Source organism: Peromyscus eremicus, chromosome 13 (assembly GCF_949786415.1).
Source record: "Peromyscus eremicus chromosome 13, PerEre_H2_v1, whole genome shotgun sequence".
NCBI classification, from domain to species: domain Eukaryota; kingdom Metazoa; phylum Chordata; class Mammalia; order Rodentia; family Cricetidae; genus Peromyscus; species Peromyscus eremicus.
In genome coordinates, this window is record NC_081429.1 from 28829386 (window position 1) to 28853718 (window position 24333).

The following is a 24333-nucleotide window of genomic DNA, read 5'->3' on the forward strand; positions in this document are numbered from 1 at the left end:
AACAAAACAAAAACAAGATAAGTTCCAGGTTCATTAAAAGACCCTGCATCAATGGGAAAGGCATAGAAAAACAGGAAGAAAATCAATGATATGTTCACCTTGCGTAAACACACATACACACACACACACACAATACAATTGATATTGCTTGGCTAAATAATCCACACTATGAAACAGTGGAAACAGCATATTGTCCATGAATATTCGTAGTTTGTTTATTTATATATATGTGTATATATATATATATTTGAAAAATATTTCAGTTGAAATTATTAAAGAGATCAGATCATAGCATGGCATTGTTTTCTTGCTGACATTTATTCCTACCATTGTACTAACACCGACAAGTATGTAAGGACAAGCTAAAAACCAATGGAACAGCTTGTGAATATAACCTTAAGAATCCAGCCACAGAGTCAGCACTGCTGAGCATGCTCAGGGTGAGTAGTGTCTGAGCTCCCTGGGGAAGATGTGTTTCCATCTGCTTCAGCCAATTGTAAGCTGCAGATATAACAAAGAGCTTGCACAGACACAAGCGAAGCATTTTATGTGAAGAGAGAGGAGCTTGAGTTCCAAGAAAAACATTACCACTTTTCATGTCTCTTCATTACCAATTATTATTCTCAACATCTTGTTTTTTGTTTGTTTTGCCATGTCTTTAGCAAATCTTCACATGTAGAAGGGAAAAGCCTGTCTAAGTACTTTACATCATTGCCAGTTGCCAGAATAATGTCCCTCCAGTTAATTCATCTAAGAGATCTCTACCATTTTCCTCTGTCCTTGTCACAAAACAACTCTGCTGAGGCCACTTTAGTTCATCACTTAAATCAGGACAGTTGACTGTGGCATGGTATCTGCCTCCTGTGGGATACTTACCACCAGAGACAGTGCTTCCCCCTCATTCATTAATTCATTAACATTGCTGCTCTTTCAGAGGACCAGAGTTTAGTCTCCATCATCCACGCACAGTTCAGAATGGCCTGAAAATCCAAGAGCAGGTGATTCAACACCCTACTCCAGGAACACCCAAACTCTCAGTTGTCCACACGCACATGCACATAAATAAAAAAAAAATCATGTAAAAAGAAACAATTCACTAAGGAGCTACCAAGTGCTGGGCACTGTGATAAGCACTGAAAACATGACTGAGGAGCAGTACCTGGCTCTGCACACACCTGATAAAGGACAAAGGAAGATAGACCATGCTCAAGGAAACAGAAATTCTGTGAACACGACCACCGTTTGGCAGCTCCTTCCTGGGCTCCTGCGGCATACTTGGATTTGCCCACTCGGGTATTTTACTAAGAATAGCGTCTGATCAGGTAAGGACATGAGCCAGCACAGAAGTTATGCCTTGATGTCCACTAGCTGGTATCTCCTGCAGCCCCAGCTCCCCCACTCAACCCCATCACCTCCACAAAATGTTCTCCAGCCTGCAGAACTGGAGCACAAAAATCCCTTGACTTTCATAACTTAGTCACACAGAATTAGTCTAACAATACCCTCCACAGAGCTTGATTTTTCCTTCTCCTTACCAAAAGTTTCCATCACAAACTCCAAGCTGTCAAGTCGGGAAATATCCAATGCTCTCTCAGCACTAATGATGCAGTGAGTGTAGCATAAAATGCTGATTCCCTCTTTCATCCAACCCCTTTAAAATACTAAAAGATGCCCTGAGTTTCCACTACTTCAGAAGAAAGTACTTCTGCTCAGAAGTCCTATTTCTTTGGGTTTCACAGCGCTGCCTTCTCCTCCCCTCGAGCTTAATGGAGAGCCTCTTGACAGATCATTGCTCAGTCGATGTAGATCATGGAAAGATCGTTCATTTGCTATATGAAGTTTCTTTCCCCTTCTGTTCACCTCAAACCCATCTTCTCTGGAATACCATTTGTGACTGGCCTAACGCTTCCAGCCTCCTTCTCCAATCCACACAGCCGTTCACCTTAGACTCATCTGATAATGTTGTTCCTCATTTTAGGATGTGTTCTTCTTCCAGATACCTAACTCCAGGACAGCAGGAAGAGCACCTTGTGTTGTCTGTCTTTTGAGCACACAGCCCAAAGACCATATACCTCAAAGAGGATGAGTACTCGCTCTCTCCAAACTTCCTACTCCAGAACTACCATTTCCCAACTCTTCTACATAGAGATCTGTATTCTTACTTGGGGGTCAGCGTGAAATGGATGACTGAATCCCAAAGAAATAACCTGAAGTCACAGGGAGTTAGATTTGTAAACAGCAATCCAGTCACATGGGCCATTTGAACAAGAAGTGGATATCTGTAAAACTGTCATAGGTACACTTGCACAGCTCTTTGAATATTCCGAGGTTCTACTTCAGGGCCCAGGACTAGAGACCAGAAACATTCTCAAATGATTATGTTGCAAATTTTTCGAAAGGTAGATATTTTAGCCACGATTTCTATTCAGATTTTTAATGTATCTTGTTTTACCCCTACACTTTTCCCAGTCAGGAGGTCTGGCACTAGAGAAATTGGATGGGGTTATATTTATGAAATATACTCTATGTGGTTTTGGGCCATTTTATATACATTTAAAGTAGTGCTAGCCACTTGCAGGAAGAAATGTCTCCCATGGATATTCTTACCATAGAAAGGGACAACTCAACCAAACACTGTGGCATGATGGAGTCAGATAAAGGTCATAATCATATTCATACATACTCCACTTCTCAACACTGCAAACACAAGAGTGAGCAGAGCTAGCTTATGTAGAATTTCCCAGCCATCAACCATGAAAAATATAACTACAAAACTGGTTTTTCAATGATGCTCAGTCAACCCAAAGTCCTCTCTGGGAAGAAATTTACCCACTGTTACAACATGGTTTATAAATGAACCATGCATTTTTCTCATATTCATCAGAATCTCACAAAATTATCATTCCAAGTTCTTGTGTTTACAAAACACAAAACCATAATAACACTATCTATAGTAAAACTGTAATAACTCAAACATGGAAGGAATTGTGTGACTGCTCCCCACCAAAATGGAAATTAAACTAAAAAAGACTGTAAGGTTTTATAAAGAAGAGGTTGAGAAGCTGAAAAATATTCACGAGACCATATAAAAACAGGAGTGGGTTATGACTTTACTCTCCATGGAGAAGACACAATTCTAAAATTGCTGCCCCCAAAAAAGGTGACTATAAGAATATACAATCAGAAATTAATGGAAAGGTGTTATGGGGTTATATTAGGTAGTTAAAATACCATCTTTCTGGAGATGTTCAAAGTTTTCACATTTGAGGGGTTCTTTCCCACCCCCATCCCCCAATGTGCGTGTGTGTGTGTGTGTGTGTGTGTGTGTGTGTGTGTGTGTGTGTTTGTAAGTCAGAGCACAGCTCAGGTGGTGGTCCTCACCTTCCGCTTTTGAGACAGGGTCTGTTGTTTCTTCTCTCTAGCTGGACCATGGTCTTCTGGGAATTCTCCTGCCTCTGCCTGCAATCTTGTCTTAAGTGTGCTGGGACTGCAGATGTGCACTACTGCGTCCAGCTATTTCTTGGTTTCTGAGGATTTGAACTCAAGCTTGTATCAGAAGCTACAAACCCACTGAACCATCTTCCCAGTACCTACATTTCAGATTTATTGATATTTTGTTTACAAAAGGCATATTTGCTTTCATATCTAAAAAAATCTCATTATTCTTTTTCTTGAATAAATTATCTCTTGACAGTGTGTGTGTGTATATACACACATATGTATGTGTGTGTATGTGTGTGTTTGTATAATATATACTAAGCCCTAAAAATCCTTACTCAATTGTGAGGCAAGGGCCCACAGAGGTATATATATATGTAAAAATCAGTTTATTAAGGGGTATGATGGGGAAACAGACTCGCTAATACAAAGCAAGGTAGACATGCTGAGGATCTGCTGCTGATCCAGTTTCAGTTCCCATCAAGGCCAATGGGGACGAACTGCAAGACGCTCTCCACCACCTGACCTGGTCTCCTGACCACAAGAGAGAGTGCAACCCCCTTTCTCTCTTCTTTTAAGTGGTCACATACACAGACAAGAAGCCACGCCCCAAGTCTTCTACCCCAAAGCTATTGGCGGAATGAATTCCCACAGCACTTAATATCCTACCATCAAGATACAGAAATAAAAATATTCCATGCCAGATAGAAGCAGGTTGTTGACATATATCAGCAAAATGTCATAATGTCGTATCATGGCCCACAGTGAATGAACAAGATTGTCCTCTTGTAACTGAAGCTTGTTTTGGAGTGCAGATAATCACTACCCTGGATGGCTTTCATTGGTCTCTGTTTTGCTTTTTCCCACTGTGATACTCGATAATGAGAGTTTTGTGATGTACAGGGGAAAGGTAATGGGCCTTTTTAAAGGTGAGTAGAGAACCATCAAATTAATTCAATGTCTGCAGTGCTGATAGTGTGGTATTAAAACCTCTGAGCACTAATGGATAGTGAACCAATTTTCCAAGGTCAAAGTTCCAATTACTGTGTGAATCCTCAAATGGTTCTATATTATGAACCACTTCTGACTTCCATCGACTGTGTTTACATTGCATTATCTGCACAGGGACATATGCCTCATGACTCCCAATTTTCCACACAGGGTGTCCTGAGAAAACAGAGTTTGAATGAAAATGAAGAAGCATCTCATGGTATCTCTCTCCCTAATACCCAACAAGCTGTCTCAACAAGTACCTGCTTTACCATAGGATGAAATGCAGGCATCATTTGAGCCCATGAAGCTTAGGGAAACCTCTCATCTGGAAACAGAGCAATAGTGGTCTGTTTTATGCCCCAGCAGAGTATAGACCACGCTAATTTCTAAGGCTTTCACCTATGGACTTTTTTTAAATCTCAAAAAGAAAAGGGTGGATTCTGAAAAATCATGATTCTGTACAAACCAATTGAAATCAGAGGGCTCCACAGGTCTGCAGGTATCTAATAAGATCACACATCTTACCAAAATTCTGAAGATGTTCTCTGTTTCACGTATTCAAATCAAGTATTTAAGAATAAAAACATTTTGAGAATTTTGATGACTGTAAAACCTCATTCCTACCATCTCATTTAATATAATCATTCTGTGATTTTATTCCTAACACTCTCTTTTATCTCAGGCTGCAGTACAGTCAGATCTTTCTCTGTTACCTGACAACATGATTTATCTCCAAGCACTATTCCTGCTGTCTATGGACATCCTCCTCATTCCCTGCTGAACAGAATCCTTCTAACTATCATAAACCCAACTTATCTCCTTGAGATTTTTCCTTAATCTTCTTTCCAACTCCATCCCATTGCTCAGCGTAATTATCTATCTGTATGCTATGTTTGAAATTTGAAAATTTCATCAGAACAAGTTACTTTAATGTTGTTTGAAAATTGTATTTAATAATGTACCCATTATTTTAAACTGATTTAAGCATTTATCTAAGATGAACAACTAAGGAGCAAACTTTATAAAACTAGATAAATTAAAACAAACCCAGGCAGTCAGAACCCATTATCAAACATTGTACTGGGAGAAATGTAGAAAATTACTCATGATTTATAAGCAGGGGCTCAGAGCATTACAAGTCTCTTTACTTGGTTTCTTTCATTTTCTTTTCTATTTCGTGAGATTCAATAATAACATAAACTTGAAGATTTTGCTATCAAAGCAAAACCAGGAACTGTTTGACTATGTTGGTCTATGAAAGTAAGGCATTTGCCGTGACAACTGGGACCTGTGAGAAGGGGGTTGGAAATCTTTGTAGAGACCCACAGTGAAGCAATGGTCTTTATGTAGAACTATATAAAATTCCTAAGATTTTAAAATAATTTTTACAACTGTCTTTTAGGGTTTTTTTTTTTTCGTAACAGGATGGAGAGATTCTTCACATAATTGACGACTTTGCTTTCTTTATCAGGTCTGCTTTGTGAACCTGGATGTAAACAAGGATGCCTGCAGCACAGAGCACCTGCAGCAGGTAAGAGCTGGACCTGGACCCCTCCAGAAGCCTGTGACAAAGGTCTATGATGCTCTTCTGTAGAAGTGTAGATGATTTCATCACCGCCCATTTCCCTGACCTTGCCCTGACGCTTTTCAGGCTGCCCCATTATGTGTTTGAGTCTCACTTATCCTTGCCTGTAACACTGTTCAGGGAGGCAACTCCCCTTACCCGTCAGCTTCCTAAAGTGACTATTCTGACCTTCCTTCACTTTCACACCACAGTCTGGCATGCCTTTTCCTAGGTATCTTATAATGTGGGTGAAGGTAGCCAGTCTTTCCTCTGGTTCTCAGGATTACTCTTCCCCATTCTTTTCACCAAATCTTGTCTCAACCATGTTTTCATTGTCTTACCCTCATCACGAGCTTGAATATTTTGCACCTAACACCCAACTTTCCCCAGCTCCTTCAAGGTTGAACCCTAGTGTAAATCACTGGGTGCATTAAGCTCTTGAATGTCTGGTCAGTTCTTTAGAAGCCTAGTATGTCTGTGGTACAACAAAAACAATTAAGTAATGTCACAGTTTGTCATTACATACCCAAAGCTGAGCGCTTTGACCTCATTTGCTATAATGGCATATTTGCAGCTGGATTATCACACAACAATGCCCGCAGGCTTCACTTAGTTGATATTAGGTCCTCAGTTATTCAGGACCCAGTCACAGTATATGCAGAACCTGAGATTACTCAGTACTCGTCTATTTTTTTTCTTAGTATAGTTTAATCAAGTTACTCGCAGGGGTTACTCACTATAAAACTTACACCAGGTTCCAAATATTGTTCATGGTGTAGCACTAGAGGGTTCAAAGAAAATTGGGCATATAACTTTATTCAATGGAGTTACTATGTAGAGTCATTCAGAAATAGGAAAGAGAGGGTGGAAGCAAATTCTCATCATAATAACTGTGTTTCCATAATTTGTAGAATGATTTAGGACAGTTTCCAGTTATGGCTTCGCTCACATAGGCGATGTGATTTGTACAAGTTACCATTTTCTAGGCCATAGGCTATTTGTGTATATATAAAAGTAATTATGACATGTCACTTACATAGGGTTCTGTCAAGGATTAAATGGAATAGGATGTCAAATATACAGGCTTTAGCAAACTGTTTAGAACACAGTCAAAGCAAAATCAATATTGCACATGATTTTTTTATTATTGACTTTATTGGAACAGAAGATTACTAGTAAAGTCATTCTTTTATTCAAACTTTTAAGAAGAAAAAATATTTCCAAATTAGTGTTTATTCCTATTGTGTAATAGTAATTGCCAAATGTTTACTTTAGAAAATTTAAAACCATAGTTTTTTTAAGCTTAAAGTTTCTATTCCAACCTTAATTCTTATTATCTAGTTTGAACCAGTTTCTTTTCTAGATTCCAAGGGTTATTATTTATATTTTGAGATTATAATATAATTACATCATTTCCTACCTTCCTCTCACACCTCCATTTCCACCCATGCATACCCCCTGTTCTCATTCAAATTCATTATCTCTTTTTGATGGTTGTTGTTGCTGTTGTTGTTGTTGGTGGTGGTGGTGGTGGTGGTGGTGGTGGTGGCGGGGTGTGTGTGTGTGTGTGTGTGTGTGTGTGTGTGTGTTATATTTTCAGGGATGAGCATTTGATATTAGATAGCCATGCTCTTCCCTAAGGAGGACTATTTCTCCTGTTCTCAGCATTCCTTAGTTGTCTCTAGTCCTCTGTCTAAGGTTAAGGCCTCCTGAGCTTTCTCCCTTCCATGTTAGCGCATATATTGGTGTCATCCTTATTCAGGTCATGTTTAGGCAGCCATGATGGTGACACTTCATGGGTAGCTTCTCTGACATTTCTAGGAGAAATAATCTCACAGAAAACTTCTTGTTCCTCTGCCTTCCACAGTCTTTCTGCCTGCCTCTTCTAGAATGATCCCTGAGTCTTAGTGCAGGAGTTGTGTTGTAAGGAACTATAGACTAAGCAGCTAATATAGCTATCTATATTCTAAATAATTAATCATTTTTGTAGATGGAGCAGTTTGGGAGTACTGTTTTAGAAGTGTAAAGGAATCCTCCGAACTAACAAAGTCTTATCCCACAGAAACTGGTCAATGTTTCACCAGACCTTCCAAAACTCATCAATTCCATGAATGTCCAGCAACCAAAAGAAAATGAAATTGTCCTCCTAAGTGGGTTAGCCTCTGGAAACCTCCAGGCAGATTTTGATGTTTCACAGGTAAGTGACATAGTTCCCAATCAACTATTCATTAGTGATAATGTTTCTGTAATCAGATGGGCGTGAACCCAAAACAGATGCTGTGCACGAGTGTCAGCGGAAGAACCAGCAATGTCGCTATATTGGACACTGGCCTTTCTTTCTATTTCTCCCACATAGCATCACTCAGAGCTTGATATATTTTTATCTCTGCACCAATTCTCAGATCCACAGTGTCATTTCACTGGGGCTTGAGGAGATATACTGATCGTTGGTTATCCACTTTCTACTACAAGGCCTAGATAAATATTCAAAATAAGAATTTTCTCCCCTTTTAGGAACAAGCCCAGAATTCTAGTATGCATCACTGGATTATCACACCATCCAATAGTATCATTCTTCTGGGATTTATTTGCTCCTTAAGAAATACTGACTTAGCCAAGATTTTAAGTAAAGAATGTGGCTTCTGAGATGGAAAGGAAGTATGCTAGGCCTAAGGACTAAAATCCTGAAGAATGTCATTAAAAATAAAGTAGGAATGGCAATATTATATATTCTGACAATTCTTTGCTGCTGCTGTATAAACCATCACAACACTACTTTGAAGAATGCATTTAAAGCTTTTTAGTCAATTTGCAAGAAAAGTACACATAAGGTATGCTGTAATAATATATACTCCAGTTCCAAATTAAAGTAGTGAGCATTTGTTATACACCAGAATATCAGCCCAGAAAGCCAACCTTTATTCAGTCTTGACTCTGAAGACTTAGTGAGGATCTCTACCTAGTCTGTTTGAATGTTTTAATTGAGACATCAGTATAATAATATTTTTCATTAATGAAGAATCTGGGTTTCTGGGAGGTTATTGATAAATAGCTCTAAGTTCTAAGTCCCCTTTATATTCAGCAAAACAATGATGACCAGAACAAAATGTTCAAGTCTGAAATTTGTAAGTATTTTTATAATACTTACAGATCTGTATTTCCTCTGCCTTTAAGCCTAGGAATGACCTGCTATCCAGTTAAACATCTTTCTTTATCTATGAAGAAGTTCCTTAATATTACAATGTAAACTCCAACTAGTTCTGGAAGCCAAAACCTGAGTAGAGAGGAAACACTACTTACCAACCCTTGGCCTGACCATGTATCTGTGCACTAGTGTGATCGTTTTTACTAATAAAACAAGAATCCCATAGTACACAATAATTTACATCTTGTCAGCCAGAGAAACAATATTCCTGAGCAGCCAGCAGTTGGGATTTGAACCTGAAGGATTTGGGTCTTTCTCAGCCTGAATTTACCCATCTATGAAGCAGAATAAATTCATTTCTACCTTGAAACATTAACTTGAGAAATAAAATTTGTAAAAAGCACATTATTCAAAACAAATTTTAGTTCTGTTTTTAAAAAAGGGAACAAAATTATAAGAAACCCAACATCCTACAAAAAAAATTGAAACTATTTTTCTCTCAAATATCCTCTAAAATATGAGTCACTTTATATTAGAATTGCAATGCTTTAATAATGACTTTTTAAACAATGTGGTAAATCAATCAATGAATAGGAAAGCTTTACTGCTTAGTAATCATATACTCTTGATTCTGAAGCTAATAACAAGGCTTGTTAACTATAAACTTTACATGAATTCTCCACAAATTATCTGCTACGGTTTTAAATATAGCAACAATTGAAAACGTCATTCCTGTAAACTTTATAACACTACATCATCTCTTACTGATATGCTCAGCTGTAGCTAACACTGGCAATGTCGAGCATTAGTGGGAGGTCCCAATTTTCTTCTGATGTATCCATGAAAGCTGATACAGACGTTAATTGGACCTGGCCTTGAACTGAACTTGGTAGACTTTGATTGACCTTAGTTAAAATTCTTAATTAAACATGACTGGAAGGGCCGGAGAGAGAAAAAAAATGACTGAAAAGAGACTCAAGTATACAGAGAATGTATGGTTTCATGTAACTAAGTCAACACAGGGAGTAGAAAAGATTAAAGGACTTGAACCATGTTGGCGGGACATGGATTTTTCTTATAGTCTCTTTCCTGCTTTCTCTCTATAGGTCCTATTTATCAGACACAAGGAGACATTATCCTATTGTGTTCAAGTTGACTAAAACTAACATTTCAGGTAGTTCTCAAATGTGTCACTGAGTTCTTTTGGTTGTCATGGGTCACATATTCATTTTTTTAACCAGTCGCTCTCATTTGAGGGATGTACTGTTCAGATTGCCCAGGCAAGATTCATCCCTGGACTCAGAGATGAACCTTCTGTGAATTTCTCAAACAATAAATGAAGCAGAAAATTCTGCCTCGCAGAGTATGAGGGCAAAAGGGATAAACTATGGTCATCAAAGAAGCAAAGGTGTTCCATGAGGTATTTGAGAGTGGAGTTACCAATAACTCATTAAATGTCACATAATAAAAAGAATGTTCAATGCCAATCATGGTTGCATGCTGCTATAGTACCCACTATCTGGAAGGCTGAGGTGGGAGGACCACCTCAATAGTTAAATAAAATATTAAGAAAAATCAGTTAATTTTCTGTTCCTGCTTGATTTCTGTTGTTACAATAAACACCATGAACAAAAGCAACTTATGGGAGACAGGGTTAAGGCTTTAGCTTACACATATAGGTAATAATGGATTATTGAGGGACATTAGAGCAGGAATTAAAGAAAAATCACACAGGAATGCTACTCACTGTCTCACACCCTTAGATTTCTTATTCAGCCCATGTCCACCTGCTTAGGGATGGTGCCACCCATAATGGGCTAAATCCTCCCTCATCAGTCGTTAGTCAAGACAATCACTCACAAATATGGCCACATGGCAATCTGATTGAGGCAGTCCACTTTGGATTCCCTATTCCCAGGTGACTCAAATTTGTGTCCAGTTGACAATAAGAACTAACCAGGACACTCAGCTACAGAAGCAGATGTATTGAGAAGATTATTATATGTAACGGTCAGGTTTACTCCTGTGCTTGCCCTTCCTATGAGATGAGGGTGTAATTAACTATACATGCATGAGTTTGCAAAGGCCTCTCTTCTTTTTAAACTTCACACAAACCTTCTGTGATTACTGGGTATTTCTTGTTTGGACCAAGGGACCATGAGGACAAAAAACACACCAGGATACCATAACCCTGAATAGCATTGCTGGCTCTTGCACTGTGTGCTTGTCTAGCCTTGAAAGGAAGAGTTAGCTTTTTTAACTCGACTTCCTTGTCTGTAAAAGTGCCATAGATCATCAGCCTCATAAATATATTGATCACATTGGAAATAACAAGATTTGAAAAGTACCCTGCAAAGTAGTGAGTCTCAGTCTGTGGGTCACAACCCCTTGGAGTCACATATCAGATATCTATTTTACTATTTAACAGTAACAAAATTACTGCTATGAAGTAGCAGTGAAATAATTTTATAGTTGAGGGTCACCACAACAGCTGAAGAACTGTATTAAAGGGTCACAGCATTAGGAAGGTTGAGAACCACTGTGAAAAGTATTATAAAATTACGTGATATGTCTTTATGTTATATGCTATTTTTTCACTACTTAGCTGCAACTCTTAGATTTTTATTTTTTTAGAGACTGTTAAGAAAGTACACTTTCTTTCTAAAACTTTCCAAAGCTCCTTTGTCACTGGCCTTTCCTGTGTGTTAGTGCTGCAGAGATCATTGGACCTCTTTCAGTGTGTGTCTTTCTATTTTGTGTTGGCTCCTTCTTCAAGAGAGCAACACCAATGGGAAGCCTGAATATAGTTGAGAGAACACTTAACTCCATATCCAAAACTCTGACAGAGGCCTTATTGACTACTCTCAAGATAGCAAAGGATAACATTCTGAGAAAAGGTCTCCATTTAATCAAGAGAGGCAGCCCAGAAGCCTGAGAACCCCCTCTATAAGCCTTCAGCCACACTGCTTCCTGACCCCAGGCCCTAGCCTTCCTCCTACCCCTAAGCATTTAGCCTATGAAACACATTACTATAATTTCTTTCCCATTTGACATGTAATTCTCTTTGCAAAGCCTCTATATGGTTTTATAACCAAGTGGTGTTTTATCCAAGAACCTGAGAACCATGTCTTAAATCCAGTGTCCCCCCTCCCATTCTAGGAGAGAATGGGGTCCTGATATCTATAGGCCACTGGCCCCCAGATAGATGGCATTTTACTTTTTCCCTGTGTAAAGCCAATTAGCAAACACAAATGGCCTTAAATCCCCGTTGCTTTTTGTTCCATCTCAGTGATGGTCTGGGCTCTGGGCTCACACTGCTTATTTCAATAATGTTGAATAAAATCGTCCTTGCCTGTTCAACTTCGAACAGTTTGTTTTTTGCTTTGATGAGGGAAATCTCAAATATAGGATACAGCCAGTTGTTTTAAGTAAAACTTTCTTCTAGATGCCCTTGTGTTTCAAAATGTCATATGACGTTTCCTCGAACAGTTTTCCAGGAGGAGCTCTGAAGATATTTCAAATATTTTTAAGAGCCCTTTTCCTTTTCACAGGAGAGGCTGGGAACAAGAAAATGGTCACCCACGATTGTCTTTTATTGTCATTTCTGAGACTGTACCTTCTTTTCTTTCTGTTTTTAGTGCCCTTGGCTGCCAGATATCTGTTTGGTCCAATGCGCAAGAGGGAACAGACCCAACAGTACCAACTGCATCATCTTTGAGATCAACAAGTTTTTAATTGGTCTGGAGGTGGTGCAGGAGCGTCAGCTCCACCTGGAGACCAATGTTCTGAAGCTGGAGGATGATACCAACTGTTCCCTGTCTTCCATCGAGGAAGATTTCCTTACGGCCTCTGAGCACTTGGAGGAGGAAATTGAGGTGGAGGACTACAGGAGTGGTAAGACATGTCTGTCGGTAAAACCAGTATGTGCCCCGAGATGAGTCACCCTGCCCTACAACATTATCAGTGGGAGAGTCTGGAAAAGTTTCAGGCCACGTCAATTTGGCTGATGCATCACAATCTCTACCTGCTCAGGTCTGATGAGGCAGCGATAATAAGAAAATGCTGGTGAACATGCTGACTAATGTATTTAAGACAATTTAGTGGTTGGATGGATACTGGCTCTCAAAAGATGCCTGAGGGGTGCTGAAGGAAATCTGTGTGCTCTAAGGGGAAACCTTCCTACCCACCAAGAGAAAGAAAGTGTCTTCCTAACAGGAAAGTCAGTTTCCCCAAAACTTCCAGAAAAGCCAGTGTTACCAACAGGAGCCAAGTTGGCCTGGCTTGGCTTTGAATCCCAGGACCTCACTTTGAGTCTGTGAGACCTAAGACTCCTCTCTAATCTCTTTTAAGCCTCGGTTTCCAAAAGTGCTTATGGTTAGGGATGGTTGTGAGCTTAGAAGGGAATGACCCAGGAAGGTGCTCTGCAGTCATTTAAGTCTACTGACTCATTCACAGAACTCAGTGTGTCCCTCATCCCACCTTCGACCACAGAGAAGGAAATTGCATAAAGTGTTGCATTGTTGATGAGGCAGGTCCCATGCAAACTTCAGTGCAAATCTTTGCAACAACGCCATCATTCCCAAATACCTTCTCCTCCCTGAACCCCTGCATTTGTGTCCCATATTAAGGGTGTTTCATAAGACAACACTGCATAACAAAATTCAACATCTGTATCACATTCACTTTACATGAGGTAACAGCCACAGTGCTGTGTTAAAGGGGAGAAGGGAAAACTGAATGCAAATTTAGAAAGTAATTGTTAGTTTAGGCCCATCAGAATCTGCTATCCACAGAGAAAAGCAATGACATCATGAGGTTTGCAGGCAAATGGATGGATCTAGAAAAAAAATTATCCTGAGTGAGGTAACCCAGACTTAGAAAGACAAATATGGTATGTACTCACTCATAGGAGGATATTAGATGTAAAACAAAGATGACCAGACTGCTACTCACAACTCCAGGGAGGCTACCTAGAAAACAGGACCCCAAGAAAGACACAGGGATCGCCCAATGACAGAGAAATGGATGAGATCTACATGGACAACATGGACGTGAGTGGGAGTAATGAAGGGCAAAGGTTGAGGGAAAGAGAGCTTAGGGGAGCGGGAGATCCCAGCTGGATCAAGAACAGAGAGGGAGAACAAGGAATAAAAGACCATGATGAATGAAGACCACATGAGAATAGGAAGAAGCAAAGTGCTAGAGAGGTCCACAGAAATCCACAAAGATACCCCCACAATAGACTACTAGCAATGGTCGAGAGACAGTCCGAACTAACCTACTCTGGTAATGGGATGGCCAAACACCCTAATTGTCGTGCTAGAAACCTCATCCAACTACTGAGGGAACTGGATGTAGAGATCCATGGCCAGGCCCCAGGTGGAGCTCCAGGAGTCCAATTGGCGAGAAAGAGGAGGGTTTGTATGAGCAAGAATTGTTGAGACCAAGGTTGGAAAAAACACAGGGACAAATAGCCAAACAAATGGAAACACATGAACTATGAACCAATAGCTGAGGAGCCCCCAACTGGATCAGGCCCTCTGGATAAGTGAGACAGTTGATTAGCTTGATCTGTTTGGGAGGCATCCAGGCAGTGGAACCGGGTCCTGTCCTCAGTGCATGAGCTGGGGCTTATACAGGGATACTTGGCTCAGCCTGGGAGGAGGGGACTGGACCTGCCTAGACTGAATCTACTAGGTTGAACTCAATCCCCAGGGGAGTCTTTGCCCTGGAGGAGATGGGAATAGGGGGTGGGCTGGGGGGAAGGCAGGGAGGAGGGGGAGCAAGGGAATCCGTGGCTAATATGTAAAATTAAATTTAATTATAAAATATAAAATAAAATAAAAAAGAATCTGCTATCCAAAAAGTGATGATGGTCGGCCCTCAATTTCTCTTTACTAGGTTTTGAAACTATAAACGTGTCGGCTAATGTTTTGGAAGGTAAAAAACCAAAGGAAGCTACCCAGGAAGGATGGGATTTCCACAAGGAAAAGCACATTAGAAAATATCGTTCACCCTCGATGAAAACAGAAGGATCAAAGGAAAAGGAAGCAGAGAACACGGCTTTGCAGAGTCTCAGTCCTTCAGCCAGGTCATCCCGCTGGAAAAGCGAAGCGGCAGGGGACAAGCAACTTGCCCCAAACCGCTCGCATCCCGAAAACATCAAAGGAGAAACAGAAGCATCTCAGATGCTGTATATCCCTAGGGACGCTTATCTCTCCATGGTTAAGAAAGATGGGCTTTCTTCGTGTGATGCAGTCACTGAGCAGGGCAGCGACCCCAGAGACCATGGTGGTATGCAAAGCTCTCTTCCTCCTGTCCAAAACGGAGAACCCACCACAGGGGAGTACGCTACAAACTTAGCCGAATCAGTGCTGCAAGACGCCTTCATCAGATTGTCTCAGGCACAACCGACACTCCCTGGAGAACCTTCAGTCAGTTTCTCTGTGGGCAGTGCTCTGCTTCCAAGTGGCTGCTGTACGAAAGATATGGTGGTCCCGCGTTCATGGAATGAGCTCCCCCAAATTGTCATTGTGCAGAGCCCAGACGGCAGTGACGCTGCCCCAGAGCCAAGTGTCTCCTCCTGGCCTGAGATGGAAGTTTCTGTTGAAACCTCAGGCATCTTTTCCGGAGAAAGCTCCGGCAGGCCCACTCAGAGCGCCCTAGAAGTTGCCCTAGCTTGTGCAGCCACTGTTATTGGCACCATCTCCAGTCCACAGGCCACAGAAAGACTCACCATGGAGCAGGAATCCCTGATCTCCAGCTATGCCCAGAGAGGCAGTGGGGTACAGCAAACTCAAGTGCCCCAAGTACTCACAGAACCTTCCGTAACTGAATATTCCTTCCCATCAGCTCTGTGTGGCGTGACCCAGGTGGCGAGTGCCGTGGCTGTCTGTGGCCTGGGTGAAAGAGAAGAGGTGGCATGTTCTCTAGCTCCAAGTGACCTCTTGCCCACATCCGGGGCTTCTGAAGAAATATCCTCAACTGGAAGTTTAATGATGGGGAGGAGCACAGCGCTGGGGAAGGAAGCCATTGCAGAGGCTCTGCTCAGGGAGGCTGCTCTGGTGTTAGCACGGCCTGATGCATACAGCAGCATTGGAGAGCTCTTGGAATCTGTGAACAGGAGAGTCATAGAAACCACCTCCAAAACCCAGACCCTGTGCAAAGAAAACATTCGAAGGGATGAGCTGGCACAGAGCCTGTCCAATGTCATCCTCAAGCATTCCATTGATGAAGTGCACCAGAAAAATAGAACAGCTCAATCCACCGATGAAAGGCATCCCTATGGAACTCTGGACACCTTAATGGAAAGTGTGAACCAGCTGCTTCACAATGTGATCTGTTTCACGTTCAAGAAGATGAGTCATCTTGTAACACTCGGTGAACATCCCACTGGCCTTTCCAAAGAGACCATCCAGTGGACAGAGTCAGAACCCTTAGGTTGCCAACCATTTGATCAGGCTGCTGGTCAAGCATGGGCAAAAGCTTCAGCATGCTCCGGCAGCCACCCTCTTAGCAACGCGCATGGCACTGGCCTTGTCATCGGTGATCTGGTAGAGGATGCACCTGCTAAGCAAAACAAGGGTGGAGCAAGGCCGGGACTGTTCAACAACCCCAGGCTGCAATCTGAATTCTCATGCAGTCACAGAATGCTTGATTCAACTGCTAAAACATCCCCCAAGGAAATCTACCTGAAAGAGATTATGGGAGAGGACTCAAAGAACCCTCACCACACACTCAGTTATGATGGCAATGAACAGAGAGCCTCTACAGAAATAGGAAAGTTGCCCAAAACAGGCAAGTGCTACAGCAGCTCCCAGGAAATAGAAGACAGCATTGTTCCAAACACCCAAGAGAAATATACCTGTGCCACACCCATAAATACTGAAATTCAAGTTAACCGGTCCCTGTTAGGGGATGACCTGGTGTTTTCTGCTCAGACTACACCACAGGCAAAGCAGTCTGAGGTATACTGCATCACAGACTTTGCTGAAGAACTGGCCGAGACTGTTGTCTCCATGGCAACTGAAATCGCAGCAATCTGCCTTGACAACTCCAATGGAAAGCAGCCCTGGTTTTGTGCTTGGAAAAGAGGGAACGAGTTTCTGGTGGCGCCTACTGGGTCCTGCCGATCCTTGAAGAGGAAGAAGGAAAACTCAGGCAGTGGAAGCACTGTGAGGAAACATAAGCCACCCCGCCTCAGTGAAATCAAGAGAAAGACAGACGAGCATCCGGAGCTGAAAGAGAAGCTGATGAACAGAGTCATGGATGAGTCTATGAACCTTGAAGACACTCCCGATTCTGTCAGTACTTTTGCAAATGAAGTGGCAGCCAAGATCATGAACCTAACAGAGTTCTCCACGGTGGATGGAGTGTGGCAAGCCCAGAACTGTTCCCGGAACCGGTTTCTGGGTGGCGATAGGTGGAACCGGCTGAAGGCCTCCAGCTGTGAAAGCATTCCAGAGGAGGACTCTGAAGCCAGGGTCTATGTCAACAGCCTGGGTTTAATGAGTACCTTAAGCCAACCGGTTAGCAGGGCCAGCTCCGTCTCCAAACAGTCCAGCTGTGAGAGCATCACCGATGAGTTTTCCAGGTTTATGGTGAAACAGATGGAAAATGAAGGGAGAGGATTTGAGTTGCTGCTGGATTACTACGCTGGTAAAAATGCCAGCAGTATTCTGAGCTCCGCCATGCAGCAGGCTTGCCAGAAAAGCGAACACCTCAATGTGAGGCCAAGCTGCCCCTCGAAGCAGTCCAGCACAGAGAGCATCACAGAAGAGTTCTACAGGTACATGCTGAGGGACATTGCCAAAGAAGGCAAAGACGGTACCTCCTCCAGACGAAGTAGCCATGACTGGACCACGGGCTTGCTGTCGCCTTCTGCTCGATCGCCACTGTGCTACAGACAATCATCTATGCCGGACAGCAGATCCCCATGTGCCAGATTAACAGTAAATGCACCTGTCAAAGCCAACTCCTTAGACGGCTTTGCCCAAAACTGCCCTCAAGATTCTCTGAGTGTACAGCCAGTCGGTAGGGCTTCCTCATCGGGTCTCTGCCAATCAGACTCATGCTTGTATCGCAGAAGTGGGACTGACCAGATCACAAACATGCTAATTCATGAAACATGGGCCAGCTCCATTGAGGCTCTCATGAGAAAGAACAAAATCATTGTGGATGATGGCGAGGCAGCTGGCGTTAGTCCTGGCCCTGTTTCTGGTGGCTCTCCTTTGCAAGTAGAGAAGTGTGGAAGCAGATTAACCACCAGCAGAGGACACAGGGGGCCACCTCTGCTTGTACAGGAGTCTGTTGGTTACCAGAGAAAGGATGTTGTTACTGAAAGCAATCATTCCTCAGTGTCATCTCCAAGCAAAACAGCTCCTGTTAAAAAACTCAGTGGTTTTGATCCTAGAAAAGAAACTTCTTCATGCCACAATGCCATTGTTCTCAAAAACCCCAAGCAGCCGTTTTGCTCAAGGGATGTACCTTTGATTCAGATAGAGACAGATCAGAAAGAAGAGGGCATCGGAGAAGATGAATCTGTCCTTTGCCAAAGTGGCTCCCTAGAGGAAAAAGAAGGGCACCCACCTGAAGAAACCATCCCAGATGTGGCCAGAAGTGGAGACACGGCCCTGAGCACCTGCCAAAGCTGTTGGTAAGTTGATCGTCTCTGAGACCAGATAGGTGCATGTTCACCGGAGTTTATGCCTCAATTAGTGTTATTCTAAATCAGTGGCTTTCACCCTGTGGGTCATGACCCATTTAGGGGTCACACAACTCTTTCAGGGGGGTTGCATATCAGATATCCTGCATATCAGATACTTTTACATTATGATCAATAACAGTAGCAAAATTACAGTTATAAAGTAGCAATGAAAATAATTTTATGGTTGGAGGTCACCATAACATAAGGAACTATATTAAAGGGTTGCAGCATTAGGAAGGTTAAGAACCACTGTTCTAAATCTTAGGTAGGAATACAGGAATGTTATTGATGCACAAACAGAATTCCTGAGACAATAAATGACCTCAGTAGGCCCATGTGCATGTGTAAGAAAGGAGATATTCCTCTCACCTTATCCATTGACATTTTTTCCAATGTTCCTATGGCTGGACCTGCTGTAATTGTAGGCATAGGTTATGGCCCCTCATGTGCCTGCTATTTTATTTTGTTTAGAATGCCTGATCTTCTATCCTCTTCCAAGATCAATAATACCTGTGGTCATCTTGTGGAAATTTGTTCATATGCCTATAATAACTCTTGGCACAAAATGCTATATTTTTATTGCATGTCACTCATATGCCAGGAAGCAAAGTGAATTTATTTCCATGTCCAAGGGGATCAGGTCACTACCTAGCCCCTACAGTTGGTACTCAACTATATTTCATGAATGAATGGTTACTATGAAAATAGGAAATAAATCAGAACCTGATAAAGTTCTGATACACCTTGCTATAAGCAGAAAAAAAAATTCTTACTAGGCTAATCAAAATATATTTTGTAATTAACTGTGAATATTAGTTAGAGTGTTTCCTCAGCATTGGATAACTGAGGCAATACTGAAACGAGACAGTTAACTATCTGGAATTCAAATCTGATTTCATTCTATATTCATGGCATAATAAAATACCTGCCTACTACAAGAGAAAGAAGGAAAAGAAGGAATGAAGGAAGGGAGAAAGAGAAGAAAGGAGGCAGAGAGGGAGGAAAGAAGGTTTGTTGCATAATTTACTTTTTAATTTCCAACACAAATTGAATTCATTTATGCAACAAAAGAAGCACAGCATAGTTCTCCTCATTAAAGCGAGAACACCAATGGTTTGGTAGCTTTTGAAATTATTCATGGTGATTGTCAATCAAAGATAATAATAATAAGCAACAGCAATGTTTTCATTTGTAAATAGTTAAATTTAACTTTAGAAATGGTGGTTAAATTCTTTGGCATCTCTTCTCTAAAGAGTTCCCTTTTCTAGCTTATTCTAAGAGTCTCTATGGAGACCCTATGTCCCATGAGTGCCGGCTCTTGCAGTCCACAGTGTAACTATCACAGGGTGCATGCAGAGTCTCTCTGGAAGCTGTCATTTGGACAGTGCTTTTCCAGAAGACTGTACTCCAAGCAGCGGGAATGAAACTTGAATCAGGGGCAAGGTAATTATTTCCTTCAGGCTGCACAAGGAATATGAGTTTCTTTCCGAACTTCCAGTTTCTGCACACTTCTCACAAGGGACCATTGTATCATTCCTTTATTTTTAGTCCATAATTAAAGTTTAGTGAAACAGAAAATTCAAGCTTTAGGAACATGCAGTTTGAGAAATAACCTGTGTAGTCTTTTCAGAGATGCATGCCTACAGTTTGTTGTTTACAAAAAGGCCATATTTTTTTTTCAAATACATTTAGCTGGAATAAACAAGTTGAACACAATTATCACCAAATGTCAACAGTTCTCTAATGTTTGTGATGCATAGACCCCTAAGCAGAAGAGATCCATGTTGAGATGTTAAAACACCCCCACCAGAGAGGGTTCTACATGATGTCTTTGGTATAGGGTCCAGTCAGATGTGAGAACTTCCTGTTAGACAGTTAGCGCTAAGAACTTTCCTTTCCAGTTGTATAGAACCCCAGAAGCCCAGAAAGAGAAAAAAATGAAAAGGCATAGGGACCAAAACCACAAAGCTAAGACTAATGAAGTTGGCCAACTAGACAAAGAAACAAGGTTTCATCAATAATTGTTTGGCTATGGACAGTGTTCAATAAAGGTTTTGCTGTGGAGGGACTATGGAGAAATGCATCAGAGCTAAAAACACAAAATAGCGAACATGTCATTTTTCAGAATTGTTATATTTAGAAATACATAAAAAGGAGAAACACTGATTCTAGGTCCCTGACTTAAAGTCAGCAGAAGCCAAGAAAAGGTCAGTGAAGGTCACCAAATCAGAAAGCATCGAGAATTAATACCTGGCAAGCTTTATGGTTGTAGACACAATCAAATAATGATTGTCATTACACAGTTCTGAATTAAATGTCACTGATGTGATTCCTAAAACAGACTTAACCTGGAAAAGTTGCAAACACTTGGCACTCTGCACAAATAAAGCCATAGCTGACTCAGACTCCTGTTTTGTATAATCACCCAAGCATTCACCCTCTCCCTTCAGGATATAGATATATGATTCTAGTTTTCATCAAATAAAACAGAAAGAATATAGAATATCCCAGAAATTCAATCATTGGTTCTAATTGCAAAGCACAGAGACTAAGGTTTGAATATCGTTTTTGTTTTGTGGAGCAATATAATCATCATACAACACGAACTACACTACATTAAACTATATCAATTTGAACCAGTTTTCTAATCTCTTTCACTTTGATTTACTCACCCAGAAATGGGAATTGCAATATAGTTCTTAAATTTAAATAATGATTTGTATACAAAACTCTTAATTCAATACTTTACTCATTGTGAACATTCAATAAATTCTTTTGGTTGTCATTATTGTTTATGATGTCATTTGACTGAAAGTATATGGTAGCCTTTATTTCAGGAGATGTCTCTTTCCCCAAGGGAAAGCCTGTCATGAATAATGTGACAGATTTTTTGAAACAAGACAATTCCCAAGATTGCCAAGCAGAAAAATTAGTCACAGTTCAGTTACATTTGCTGAGCTCAGAGTTGCTATCAGGGGATTTGATTTATCAAAATAGCTGGAAACAGAACTTCATTCTCCATAGCAGAGTTCAGCCCACATACATGCAAGAGTAGGGAATGTGACACAGACAGACAGTCTGAATGTTGTTTGGAGGTGGAGAAAGATTATGTCCTGAAGATATTTTTAGGGTCTTCTCTGAAGGACATCTTCATAATTCTTTAAAATATGGTTAAAATTCAACATGATGAAATAAAACCACTTTCTTACTTTTTGATCACTGGAAGCTGAAGATCCATTGTGGAAATCATTCCCAAATGAAAATACTTATTTACTGTTAGCATCATATTTTGAAGATGCATAGACTATAGTTCTTGATTCTTTAAAGATGAAAAAAATAATATCCTGTGGTGGCCACCACTTTCTCCTTAACACATCATGATTCACAGAGGAAAATAAAGAGCAGTTATTTAACTTTTGACACATTGATCCTCAAGCAGAAGTGATAAGATGAATCCTGAGCATTTACAGGATATCCCATGCATTGTAGTAATCTGTTGTGTCAGAAACATGCAACAGACCTGGACAAATACAGTCAACTGGTCTTTGGCAAAGAAGAAAAGTGATATAGTTTAGAAGACAAAGTTTCTGGTCTGGAGAGATGGTTCAGCAGTTAAGAACATTTGCTGCTTTTGCAGAGAATCTGGGTTTGGATCGCAGCATCCACAGTGGGGCTCACAAACATCCATAACCCCACTTCCATCTTCTGGCCTCTGCAGCCAACGGGCATGCACATGGTATATGGACATACATGTAGGCAAACATTCATACACATGAAATAAAAACAAATAAATCATAAGAAAAAGAAAAATTAGATACTTACAAAAGAAAAAAAAAAGGTTTTTTTCAGTAGTCTCCATAACAACCAGGTATCCATTGTAATGGCTTGTCTTCATTATCAAGTTGGCTAGATTTAGATTTATACAGGAAGCGCAATTCTAACGATGTCTATAAAGATGTTTCCAATTGGTTTAGCTAAGGAGGGAAGATCTACCTTGAATGTGAGTGGTACCAGCACATGGGCTGAGGTCAAGTCCAAATAAAAACAAAAACAGGAGAAAACTCTAGGACCACCAGCATTCCCCTCTCTCTGCATCCTGACTGTGGATGCAATCCGACCAACTGCTTCAAGCTCTGCTGCCATATCTTCCCTGCTGTGGCAAACCATACCCTCATATCCTGAACCCGAAGAGGTCCTTCCTTCATTAAGTGGCTTTTGTCAACAGAATAAGATAAGCCATAGACTATCAAAACATATTTCTAAAAGACACACCCAATAAAAGAAAACAATCTAAAATGTGAAAGTTCAAGATGATTTTATATGTTGACAAATCTCTCGTAAGCATGGGACTGTCCTGATAAAGAAACATGACTTCAATAAAAAAAAAAAAACTCTCAAAATTTAGCAGTAAGAAAATGAACAACTTATTAGGAAATAGATAAAGGTTCAAGGGTTGAAGGCTAGGTTCTCAGCTAGTAAAAATAACCATTGGGAAAAGATTCCATCACAAAGGTTTTGTGTAATCCTTGTATCTGTCTATGATTGGATTCATTATTTGATCACATGATTGGGAGGTGATATAAACTTAGAGGTAGGGTCTAGTTGGAAGAAGTAATTTGTTTGAGAAGTATCCGTGGGAGCCATGGCTTGTGTTTGTCTCCTCATCTCTTGTCTGTCTTGAAAAGAATCACTTTGCTCTCCCACATGATGCTATCATGATGTTTAGCTTTACCGTGTATGGGCCCAAGGGCAACATAACCAAGTAGCCATGGAATGAACCCTCTTAAAACATGACCTTAAATGAGCCTTTCGCCCTTTAATTACTTCTCTCCAGTATTTGACACAGTGACAAAAGGCTGGCCCAGTGCTCAGCTATCACATGCCATTAGGAAATTTCACATTAAAACAACTGAATACAGTGAATGTCTATTAAGATGAACAAAAGCCAAACCACTGACAACATCAATTTCTGGATGCAGTATGTTACAAACCGTTGGTACAAAATGGATGATCACTTTGGAAGACAGTTGCCAGTTTCTTTCAAACTAAGCAATTGATGTTCATCCAAAGAAAAAAAAAAGAAAAAGAAAAAGAAAATCTATGTGGATCTTTAAATCAGCTTTATTTCTAATTACCAAAACACAGAAATAACCAATATGTTTTTTGTCTTAGTTATTTTTCTATTGATGTGACAAAACACCATGACCAAGACAATTTATGAGAGAAAGCATTTAGTTCAGTTTGTGGCTTCAGGGATTAGAGTCCATAATGGCCTGCCAAGCAGAAACACTTGAGACCTGAAATTTTGATCTATGAGTATAAGACAAAGGGAGGCACACGAGTCCTTTAGACTCTCAAAGTCTATCCCTAGTGACACAACTCCTCCAAAAAGTCACACCTCCTAATCCTTTCCAAATTTCTAGCAACTGGGGATGAAATATTCAGATATAAAAAGCTTATATAGAGGCAATTCTCATTCAAACCACT

At 40.7% G+C, this 24333-nt stretch overlaps 1 protein-coding gene across 2 annotated transcripts in view; it reads left to right on the forward strand.

Annotated features, from left to right (window-relative positions):
- Sphkap (SPHK1 interactor, AKAP domain containing) overlaps nt 1-24333 on the forward strand; it is a 121398-nt gene that overhangs the window by 78606 nt on the left and 18459 nt on the right. For both annotated transcript variants that reach the window (XM_059278356.1, XM_059278358.1), the window contains exons 4-8: nt 5903-5962; nt 8058-8192; nt 12779-13034; nt 15042-18791; nt 21044-21053. In XM_059278356.1, coding sequence (XP_059134339.1) covers nt 5903-5962; nt 8058-8192; nt 12779-13034; nt 15042-18791; nt 21044-21053 — 4211 coding nt within the window. The remainder of the gene's footprint in view (nt 1-5902; nt 5963-8057; nt 8193-12778; nt 13035-15041; nt 18792-21043; nt 21054-24333) is intronic.